The following is a 12,082-nucleotide window of genomic DNA, read 5'->3' as shown; positions in this document are numbered from 1 at the left end:
AGCCTCCTGAGTAGCTGGGATTACAGGCACGCGCCACCATGCCCAGCTAATTTTTTGCAGTTTTAGTAGAGATGGGGTTTCACCATGTTGACCAGGATGGTCTCGATCTCTTGACCTCGTGATCCACCCGCCTCGGCCTCCCAAAGTGCTGGGATTACAGGCGTGAGCCACCCTTTGTGTTTTTTGTTTTGTTTTTAAGGCAGGGTCTCACTCTGTTGCCTAGGCTGGAATGCAGTGACGTTATCACGGCTCATTGCAGCCTTGACCTCCCTAGTTCAAGTGATCCTCCCACTTCAGCCTCCCAAGTAGCTGGGACTTACGAGCGCATACCGCCACGCCCTGCTGATTTTTGTATTTTTAGTAGAGGTAGGGTTTCGCCATGTTGCCCAAGCTGGGTTCGAACTCCTGGGCTCAAGCAGTCTACCTACTTTGGCCTCCCAAAGTGCTGGGACTACAGGCATGAGCCACCATGCCCAGCTTTTTTTTGGAGACAGTCGCTGTTGCACAGGCTGGAGTGCAGTGGCGTGATCATGGCTCACTGCAGCCTCAACCTGCCTGGCACAAATGATCCTCCTGCTTCAGCCTCTTGAATATCTGGGACTATAGGTGAATACCACCGCATCTGGCTAATTTATTATTGTTATTATTATTTTGTAAAGGCACAGAGTTGCACTGTGTTGCCTAGGCTGGTCTCAAACTCCTGGGCTCAAGTGATTCTCCTGCCTTGGCCTCTCATAGTGCTGGGATTACAGATATTAGCCACTGCACCTGCCTCTTTTTCTTCTTTTTTTTTTTTTTTTCTTTTTTTTTTTTTTTTTTTTTTTTGATAGTCTCACTGTAGCACAGGCTGGAGTGCAGCGGCATGATTTCAGTCTCCTAGGATCAAGCAATCCACCTACCTCAGCCTCCCTAGAAGCTGTTATTACAGATGTGTACCACCATGCCCAGCTAATTAAAAAAATTTTTTTTTTCTTTTTTTTTTTTTGAGATGGAGTTTCACTCTTGTTACCCAGGCTGGAGTGCAATGGCACGATCTCGGCTCACTGCAACCTCCGCCTCCTGGGTTCAAGCAATTCTCCTGCCTCAACCTCCTGAGTAGCTGGGATTACAGGCATGTGCCACCATGCCCAGCTAATGTTTTGTATTTTTAGTAGAGACGGGGTTTCACCATGTTGACTAGGATGGTCTCGATCTCTTGACCTCGTGATCCACCCGCCTCAGCCTCCCAAAGTGCTGGGATTACAGGCTTGAGCCACTGCGCCCGGCTTTTTTTTCCTTTTTTAAAAATGATTTTATTTTCTTTTTTTTGTTGTTTGTAGAGACAGGGTCTTGCCATCTTATATAGGCTTCAGGCTACTCAAACTAACTCCTGGGCTCAAGCAATCCTCCTCCCGTAACCTCATAAGTGCTGGAGTTATAGGCATAAGCCACTATGCCTAACTTTGATTTTTTTTTTTTCTTTTAGCAGAGATGAGATCTTGCTACACCGCCAAGCTGGTCTCAATCTGCTGGGCTCTAGCAGTCCTCCTGCCTCAGCCACTGAAAGTGCTGAGATTACAGGTGTGAGAAACTGTATCTGGCTGAGTGTCTAGATTCTGTAAACTTGTTCCCCACACTCTTCTTTATATTAAGAATTGTGTTTAGCTATAGATATCCTAAAACCAAGTTGGAGCAGCTCAAAAGAAAAAAAAACAGAGAGAGAAGCATTTTTCTCACAAAACAGGAGCCCTGAATCTGCTGGGACTGCCCTGGCATCTCAGAGGTGATTTTCCCAGGCCGTCCTGGGGATTACAATGCAGCTGCAGCAGCTTCAGCCATCACAGTTGTGCCCCATGCAGGAAGGAGGGGAGGAGGTAGGAAGAATGGTGCCAGCCTCATCTGTCCCCTTTTGACAGAACTCCAGATGTTACCTATTAGGGTCTCTTTAGCCAGAAGTAGGTCACCTCCACTTGTACTGACCCTAGTTGCTAGGGAGGCTAGAAAGCTGGGGTGGGGGTGTCTAGATCGTCATAATTGGCTTGGGCAAGTCATGATCCCTTTACTATGGCTGGTACATTGGTACCCTGACCACATTCTAGAACAAATAGGATCTGGCCATGGTTGTGCAACCAGCAATGCCTGCAGATTAGCCTCCCACCCAGATACTTCTGATGCCACCCAGGGCTTTCTGATTCTGCAGAAAAACATATGTGCCTCCTTGATAGGGTGTGACCCATCAACCTGGAGTGGGGTGGATCTGCTGCAGACTCTGTGTTCCTGCAGCTGTTACTTCAAACATGTATGTCAGAAGCAAATTCTTATCACCCTGGATATACGCCTGTCACTCACAAATCTTATGCCATAACCAAATCCAGGATCTAAAGCATGTGCCCATAAATATTAAGCAGAATGTCATGCTTGCACAGATTAGCAGTATGGGGTCAAAATCATGATGGACAGTTTCAGTAACTTAATATCTAGACAATTATAAATGCTCCAGAAGCAGAAGGTGTTCAAGGTTTTATGTTAAGACAAAAATATATTTTCCATGTAATGCTTTGTATTAATTTCCTGTTGCTCCTGTAACAAAGCACCGCAATCTAGGTGCCTTGAAAAAGCACCGATTTGGCTGGGTGTGGTGGCTCACACCTATAATTCCAGCACTTTGGGAGGCCAGGGTTGACAGATCACTTGAGGCCAGGAGTTTGTTTTTTTTTTTTTTTTTTGAGACGGAGTTTCGCTCATGTTACCCAGGCTGGAGTGCAATGGCGCAATCTCGGCTCACCGCAACCTCCGCCTCCCGGGTTCAGGCAATTCTCCTGCCTCAGCCTCCTGAGTAGCTGGGATTACAGGCACGCGCCACCATGCCCAGCTAATTTTTTGTAGTTTTTAGTAGAGACGGGGTTTCACCATGTTGACCAGGATGGTCTCGATCTCTTGACCTCGTGATCCACCCGCCTCGGCCTCCCAAAGTGCTGGGATTACAGGCTTGAGCCACCGCGCCCGGCGAGGCCAGGAGTTTGTGACCAGCCTGGCCAACATGGCACAATGCTGTTGCTGCTAAAAATATAAAAATTAGCTAGGTTGGCCGGGCGTGGTGGCTCACGCCTGTAATCCCAGCACTTTGGGAGGTCGAGGCGGGTGGATCACAAGCTCAAGAGATCGAGACCATCCTGGTCAACATGGTGAAACCCCGTCTCTACTAAAAATACAAAAAATTAGCTGGGCATGGTGGCGCGTGCCTGTAATCCCAACTACTCAGGAGGCTGATGCAGGAGAATTGCCTGAACCCAGGAGGCGGAGGTTGTGGTGAGCTGAGATCGCTCCATTGCACTCCAGCCTGGGTAACAAGAGCGAAACTCCGTCTCAGAAAAAACAAAAAAAATTAGCTAGGCATGGTGTTGCATGCCTGTAATCCTAGCTATTCAGGAGGCTGAGGCATAAGAATCCCTTAAACCCAGGAGGTGGAGGTTGCAATGAGCCAAGATCATACTACTGCACTCCAGCCTGGATGACAGATCAAGGTTCAGTGTCAAAAAAAAAAAAGACAGACTTGTTTTCTTACAGTTGTGGTGGTCAGAAGTTCAAAATTGTTCATCCAGGCTAGTTCCTCTGGCAGCTCTCAGGGAGAATGCATTTCTGTCTTTCTCAGCTGCTGGAAGCTGCCCAGACTCCTTGGCTCATGGACCCTTCATCTTCAGACTGCCTCACTCTGATGCATTTCCGTTATCACAACCCCTTCCCTGACTCACACCCTTCTGCTTCCCTCCTATATGGGCCCTTTGGTCAGATTTAGGGCCCTAGGATAATCTCCCATTTCAAGATTCTTAATCACAGCTACAATATCCCTTTTGTTGCATAAGGTTCCCAAGTATTGGGATGGGGACATCTTTTAGGGGCCATTATTCAGTATACCACATGAGTAAAAGAGAGAGTACATTTTAAAATTACTTTTAAAGAAAAGAAGCCTAGTCAATAGAAGAAGACCCTTTCCCTACAAAAAAAATTTAAAAGTTATCCAACATTGTGGCACGTGCCTGTAGTCCTAGCTACTTAGGAGGCTGAGGTGGGAGGATTGCTAAAGCCCAGGAGTTCGAGGCTGCAGTGAGCTATGATTGCACCACTGTACTCCAGCCTGAGTGACAGAGCATTAAAAAATAAAGGAAAAGAGGCTGGGAGCCTGTAATCCCAGAACTTTGAGAAGAGCCAAGGCGAGTGGTTCACTTGAGTCCAACAGTTCAAGACTAGCCTCGGCAACCTGGTAAAACCGCATGTCTACAAAAAAGGCAAAAAAATTAGCTGGGTGTGGTGGTATATACCTGTGGTCCCAGCTGTTTGGGAGGCTGAGCCCAAGAAGTGGAGGTTGCAACGAGCTGAGATCATGTTACTACACTCCAGTCTGGGTGACAGAGAAAGACCTTGTCTCAAAAATAAAATAGTGGTAGAGAATCCCTGTCCGGGCATATCCCCAGTCCCATTGCACCCACAGGCATTGGTGGGCTCAGGGATGGCTTTGCAATCTTGAGCCCCTTCTTGGCCCCTGTCACTCATCTGGCCTCATTCCTTACTGGTTCCCTCCTGTGGTTGCTCAACTTCACCTGCTGCAGGTCACTTCCTGGCTGCCTGCAGTCCCAGCTCTTTTTTTTTCCCCACCTGCAACTGTCTTGATTGAATTACTTTTTTTTTTTTAATATTTTTGAGTCCTAGGTCTTTTCCCATTTCCTTTCCTCATCAACTGCTCACCTTCTCTCTCAGGGACTCCGTGGCTTCCCAAGTGCCAGGATCAGTGAGTCGTTCTGGAGGCACCCGGGAGTCAGGCTGGAGTTGGAGCCTGGCCCAACCTCAGTGCTCTTTGCTGTTCCTCGCCAGACCAGTTCACTAGTGTTCTCAAGTCCCCCTCCTCCGGATGTATTCCACTCTCTTCCAGTAGGCAGCGATAGTCTTGGCCGGGGTCAGCAGTGTTGTATTCAGTCTCTGTGTTTCGTCTGTGTTGTCTCTCAGCCAGTCTCCTGGTTCATGAGCCTGTTCCACAGATGTTCCTGAGGACCTGCCATGTATTGCTGTTTGTGCTGTGGATGCAGCAAAGAAAATGACAGGAAAGGCTGAGCTCTCACACATCTGGGAGATGGAAGTCTGAGAAATGGATGCCAGTGCCAGGGAGTGATGAGGCTGTAAAGGAAAATGCACCTGGGGAGGGTGGGGTGGGAACCTCATGCCCCGGGACTGGCAGGGAGGCCTCTCTGAGAAAGTGACACAAGCTGGGGCACAAAGGAGCAAGGTGGGCAGATGTCTAGGGACGAGGGTTCTTGGCAGAGACAGCAGCAGGTGCAAAGGGCCCCAGGAAAGAGTGTGGAGGATGCATTGGATGGATGTAAGGAGCCATGTGGAGCAGAGTGTGCTTGGGGCAAGAGTCAGGAGATGAAGTGAGCCAGGACATGGTGGAGGAGGGCACAGGGGCATGTCCATCCCCAGAAGTGACTGTAGGGTGAATGGAGGAGTTACCAGGGCTGGCCTGCAGTGAGGAGGAGGGTGGTCTCTTTGGTTTTGCATAATAGCTTTATCGAGATACAATTCACATACCATAAGTTCACCTATTAAAGTGTACCATTCAGTGGTTTTGAGTATATTTACAGATTGTGTGCATCTGTCTTCACTATCTAATTGCAGAACATTTCATCACCATCTTAGTCAGCTTGGGCTACCATGACAAAATACTACCACCTAGGTGTCTTATGTGACAGACATTTATTTCTCATGGTTCTTGAGGCTAGAATTCTAAGAGCACGGTGCCAGCTGATTCAGTTCCTTCGTCAATTGCAGAAGGCCGCCTTTTCGCTATGTCCTCATGTGGCAGAGAGAGAGGAAGCAAGTTCTATGGTATTTCTTCTTATAAGGTCACTAATCTCATTCTTAAAGGCCCTACCCTCGTAACCTAATCACCTCCCAAAGCCCTCACCTCCTAATACCCTCACATTGGGGATTAGGGTTTCAACATAGGAATTTTGCTATCAACAGTCCATAGCAGTCACCCCAAAAGTCACCCATTAGCAGTTACTCTTCATCTTTCCTGTCCCCTGACAACCAGTAATCTACTTTCTGTCTCTATGGATTTGCCTGTTCTAGAAATTCCATATGAATGGAATCTTATAATTTGTGACCTTTGTGTCTGGCTTCTTTCCCTCAACATAATGTTTTCCAGGTTCATCCATGTTGTAGCATATGTCAGTACTTTGTTCTTTTTTGTGCTTGAATAATATCCATTGTATGGATAGACTATATTTTGTTTATACTCTAACTATATAGACTATATGGGGCATTGGGTTGAGGGGCATTTGGGTTGTTTCCACTTTTGGCTATTAATTAATAGTGCTGCAATAAACATTCATATATACATTTTTGTATGGACTGACTTGTATTTTAGAAGAAACCTCTGGGTGCTATGCAGAGAGTCAATTTTTTTTTTTTTTTTTTTCCGAGAAAGAGTCTCTCTTGGTCACCCAAGCTGGAGTGCAGTGGTGTGATCTTGGCTCACTGCAACCTCTACCTCCTGGGTTGAAGCGATTCTTGTGCCTCAGCCCCCTGAGTAGCTGGGACTACAGACATATACCACCATGCCTAATTTTTGTATTTTTAATAGAGACAGGGTTGACCAGGCTGGCCTTGAAGTCCTGATCTCAAGTGATCCACCCATCTTGGCCTCCCAAAGTTCCAGGATTACAGGCGTGAGCCACCACTCCTAGCCAGAGAATCAAATTTGGGGGCCAGAGGTGACAGACCAGGGAGCCTGGCACCCGGCCAGCCTCAGTTCCTCCAGCATCTCTCCTGTTGTCAAGCTCTTGTTCATTCATTCCCTCAATAAGTGCCTTCAGCATTCACTGAGACAGATATTTTTGAGCTTCTACTACTTGTCATTTTAGGCACTGACTGTGAACAGTCTAGTGTGATGAGGTGGACACTGAATGAATGAGCACATGACCTGTGTTGTAGTAAAGACAAGAGCAGATGAGGGGGCTTGAGAGGGCTTGGAGAAAGCAGGGGAGCCTGGCTTAAGACAGAGTTCCTGTCCTAATCCCCAGAACTGGTTATCTCAGATACTAGGTGAGCAAGAGGGTCAGAATTAGAAAAGTAGATGTGACCACAGAAGCAGAGGTCAGCGAGAGAGATTTGAAGATGTTGTGCTGCTGGCTCCAGAGGTGAAAGGAAGCCAGGAGTGCAGGCGGCCTCTAGGAACTGGAAGATGCAAGGATTTTCCTCTAGAACCTCCCCAGGAGAAAGCAGCCCTGCCGACACCTTGATTTTAGGACTTCTGCATTCCAGAACTATAAGATAATAAGTGTGTGTTTTAAGGCACAAAGTTTTTGGTCAGTTATTACAGCAATAAACAAAACAGGGAACTAATATACCTTTGCTTCATTGCCAGTGCGTGGCCCACAGCAGGTGCTCAATAAATGTTTGTCGAATGCTTGAAGCCATGTTTGAGGGCACTTGATGTTGAAATAAGAGGAGAATCAGGGGACTTGCCAGGGCAGCTGGTTAGGATACTAGTTCAATAACATAGGCCTAAGGTGTTGGAGGCCGCCTGTCCATCTTCCTTTTTTATCTCCCAACAGCTCAGAGATCTTTGGGTTTTCTTTCAGGCTGCGAGCCTCGATCTGAAGGCCAAGCATCAGGCAAGGAACAGGGCCTTCCTGAAGAGGAGCCTTCCCCTGTGACAGGAAGGGAGGGATTCCCAAGAGGTGCTCCTTATCCCACCACGTTAGGGAAAGGCTGGGAGTGTCAGAGCCAGGGCTCGGCACTCAAGGACCAGAATAACTTGAAGCAGTTAGAATTTGGCCTCAAAGAAGCACCAGTTCAAGATCAAGGCTACAAAACTCTCAGACTGGGGGAAAACTGTGCCCTGAGTTCCAACCCAAATCCATTCCCGGAGATCTCTAGAGGAGAATATTTCTATACTTATGACTCACAGATTACAGACTCAGAACATGACTCAAGCCTATTCAATCAGCAGACAGGCTCCCCGGAAAAACAGCCCAGTGAAAACAGTGACTGTCACAAAGCTTCCAGTCAGGCCATTCCAGTTACAGAACTCACAAAAAGCCAGGTGCAGGACAAACCCTACAAATGTACTGACTGTGGGAAGTCATTTAACCATAATGCACACCTCACGGTGCACAAGAGGATTCATACGGGAGAAAGACCTTACATGTGCAAAGAGTGTGGGAAAGCTTTCAGCCAGAACTCCTCCCTGGTTCAGCATGAGCGAATCCACACTGGAGACAAGCCCTACAAGTGCGCCGAATGTGGGAAGTCTTTCTGCCATAGTACACACCTTACCGTCCATCGGAGGATTCACACTGGGGAGAAGCCTTATGAGTGTCAGGACTGTGGGAGGGCCTTCAACCAGAACTCATCCCTGGGTCGGCACAAGAGGACACACACTGGGGAGAAGCCGTACACCTGCAGTGTGTGTGGGAAATCCTTCTCTCGGACCACTTGCCTTTTCCTGCACCTCAGAACTCACACCGAGGAGAGGCCCTATGAGTGTAACCACTGCGGGAAGGGCTTCAGGCACAGCTCATCCCTGGCCCAGCACCAGCGGAAGCATGCTGGGGAGAAGCCCTTTGAGTGCCGCCAGAGGCTGATCTTTGAGCAGACGCCAGCTCTAACAAAGCAGGAATGGGCAGAAGCCCTGGGCTGTGACCCACCTTTGAGTCAAGATGACAGGACTCACCGGAGCGACAGACCCTTCAAATGTAATCAGTGTGGGAAATGTTTCATTCAGAGCTCTCACCTCATCCGGCACCAGATAACTCACACCAGAGAGCAGCAGCCCCATGGGCGAAACCGGCGGCGTGAACAGTCCTCGAACAGGAACTCGCACCTGGTTCAGCATCAGCACTCAAACTCCAGAAAGAGCTCTGCAGGTGGAGCAAAGGCAGGGCAGCCAGAAAGCAGAGCCCTGGCTCTGTTTGACATCCAAAAAATCATGCAAGAGAAAAACCCTGTGCATGTTATTGGGGTGGAGGAGCCTTCTGTGGGTGCGTCCATGGTATTTGACATCAGAGAATCCACATAGGAGAGAAACTTTGCTGATGACTTTTAACCACAGGTACAAAAATGTAAGTCTACATAGTGTACTCATGGAAAGGGGCTGGGGGTAGTCATTGGTGACTTCTGACTTTCTAAGGAAATGATGCTTCCCAAGCACCTGAGATTGGTTGGTTCACAATCTATCAAACTCAGTGCCCTCTTGAACAACATATTTTGCAACATAACGTCCATTACACCACAGTGAGTTCACAGGTAATATCACCTACCCACATGTGTAATGTCAAAAAAATCAATATGCAGCCCCATTTTGTAAAGGATCATTAAAATGAAAGTAATTTATGGTAGAGTAAATTGTAGAGTAATGTGTACTGAGTTGGTGCAGTATTTCTCCTTGTCACTGTGTGTGGGCCTGATTTTGCCGGAAGACCTGGGACAGTAGCCTGTTGCTTGCGGACTGGTAGAGGGTATGATGTTGGCCATGGAAATACTGTGAGGAGCCTTCCTGTGTGGAACGTGACTTTCCAAATTAGTAACTAACTTGGAAAAGTTTTGAACAAAACAGTATGCTATTGCATTCCTGGGAAATTGTGGGTAAGTTTCAAGTATGCAGCAATTAGCTTGTGTTTACGGGTGAAGTCAAGTTAGGTTCTCAGTTCATACACTGAAAACTGGTTATTCTACATCTGTTTATGTGGTCCACAGGGGCCAGTTCTGCTCCTCACCATCTTTGCAGCATGCATGGCTCCTGCTCACCTTTCAACCACATCTCCAACCCAATTAGGTGACAAGCCCCCATGACATTTCATAGCATTCCCTGCAGGGGAGTGTTACAGCTCCTCTTGAAAAATATCTGGTATTGCTATGAGCCACAGGTTCCTTTTTTTTTTCTTTGAGATGGAGTCTTGTTCTGTCACCTAGACAGGAGTGCAATGGTGTTATCTCGGCTCACCACAACCTCTGCCTCCCAGGTTAAAGCGATTTTCCTGCCTCAGTCTCCTGAGTAGCTGGGATTATAAGCGCGTCACCACATCTGGCTGATTTTTGTATTTTTAGTAGAGGTAGGGGTTTCACCATGTTGCCCAGGCAGGTCTCAAACTCCTGACCTCATGATGCGCCCATCTTGGCCTCCCAAAATGCTGGGGTTACAGGTGTGAGCCACCACCATGCCCGGCCAAGCCAGAGGTTCTTAACTGATAGTGCTTTTGTCTCCAGTACATTTGGTGACATCTAAAGACATTTTTGGTTGCTGTGACTGGTGCTTTTGACTCCAGGGTACATTTTGTGACATCTAGAGACATGTTTGGTTGCTGTGCCCCTGTCATGTAGTGGGTAGAGGCCAAGAATGCTGCTCAACATCCTATAGTGCCCAGGACAGCTCCTCAACAAAGAATTATCTAGCTCCATATGTCAGTAGTGCCAAAATGGAGAATCCACCTGGGTATAAGTCCAGCCCAGCAACGTAGCTGACATTTTTAAAACTTCAAGCTGGGTGTAGTGGTTCACACCTGTAATCCCAGCACTCCAGGATGCCGAGGAGGGCAGATCACTTGAGGTCAGGAGTTGGAAACTAGCCTGGGTCACGTGGTAAAACCCCATCTCTACTAAAAATACAAAAATTGGCTGGGCGTGGTGGCTCACACCTGTAATCCCAGCACTTTGGGAGGCTGAGAAGGGTGGATCATGAGGTCAGGAGTTCAAGACCAGCCTGGCCAAGATGGTGAAACCCCCCCCCCCCCGTCTCTACTGAAAATATAAAAATTAGCTGGATGCCATGGCAGGTGCCTGTAATCCCAGCTATTTGAGAAGCTGAGGCAGGAGTAACACTTGAACCTGGGGGCGGAGGTTGCAGTGAGTCAAGATCACGCCACTGCACTCCAGCTTGGGCAACACAGTGAGACTATGTCTCAAAACGAAAACAAAAAAACTGCAAAAATTAGCCGAGTGTGCTGGCATGCACCTGTAATTCTAGCTACCTAGGGGAGGCTAAGGCACGAGAATCGCTTGAACTAGGAGACGGAGGTTTCAGTGATCCAAGATTATACCATTGTACTCCAGCCTGAATGACAGAGCAAGACTCCATCTCAAAAAACAAAAACAAAAACAAAGCAACCTTCAAATTGATTGATCAGGCTGGACTAGCAATCGTATAAGCTTGATTTTAGCAAATGTTGTTAGCTAGCTTATACATGATGTACTTTTTAGTGTACCCTTCACTGTTCGCAGTATTCATAGTTGGTATGAAATAAGGAAGATTATCCATTTATTTTACCTTTTTGAGACAGGGTCTCAATTGTCTTTTTTTTTTTTTTTTTTTTTTTTTTGAGATGAAGTGTTGCTCTGTTGCCCAGGCTGGAGTGCAGTGGCATGATCTGGGCTCACTGCAACCACCACCTCCCGGGTTCAAGGGATTCTCCTGCCTCAGCCTCTTGGGTAGCTGGGACTACAGGCACATGCCACCATGCCTGGCTAATTTTTGTATTTTTAGTAGAGACGGGGTTTCACCATGTTGGTCAAGCTGGTCTCAGACTCCTGACCTTGTGATCTGCCTACCTTGGCCTGCCAAAGTGCTGGGATTACAGGCGGGAGCCACTGCACTTGGCCAAGACAGGATCTCAACTCTTTTACCCAGGCTGGAGTCAGTGGTTTAATCGTGGCTCACTGCAGCCTTGATTTCTTGGGCTCAAGTGATCCTCCCACCCCAGCCTCCCAAGTAGCTGGGACCACAGGTATGTGCCGCCATGCCTAATACCTGTATTTTTGTTTTTTGCAGAGACAGGATCTCATTGTGTTACCTAGGCTGGACTCGAACTCTTGGGCTCAAGCAGTCCTCCCACCTTGGCCTCCCAAAGTGTTGGGATTACAGGCATGAGCCACCATGCCCGGCCACTTATTTTTCTGAATAATCTTTAGGGATTTAATGTGGAGATTTTCAAACATGAGTAATATATTTTTGCTGGTACTCCCACCTGCCTCCCCTGCTCTCCTGCCCCAGACACGCACGCACGCACACACACACACACACACACACACACACACACACACACACACACAC

The 12,082-nt window shown here is 47.7% G+C and overlaps 1 protein-coding gene across 1 annotated transcript in view; it reads left to right on the top strand.

Moving 5' to 3' along the window:
- ZNF8 (zinc finger protein 8) overlaps positions 1-9,396 on the top strand; it is a 15,857-nt gene extending 6,461 nt beyond the window's left edge. Inside the window, exon 4 of the mRNA XM_032263361.1 lies at positions 7,617-9,396. Within this exon, the coding sequence (XP_032119252.1) occupies positions 7,617-9,055 (1,439 nt within the window). The 3' untranslated portion in view covers positions 9,056-9,396. The remainder of the gene's footprint in view (positions 1-7,616) is intronic.
- Positions 9,397-12,082: the final 2,686 nt, after the last annotated feature.

This window comes from Sapajus apella, unplaced genomic scaffold (genome assembly GCF_009761245.1).
Source record: "Sapajus apella isolate SASKATOON/1434 unplaced genomic scaffold, GSC_monkey_1.0 scaffold135, whole genome shotgun sequence".
Taxonomy (NCBI): domain Eukaryota; kingdom Metazoa; phylum Chordata; class Mammalia; order Primates; family Cebidae; genus Sapajus; species Sapajus apella.
This window is presented reverse-complemented; position numbering and strand designations above follow the sequence as displayed.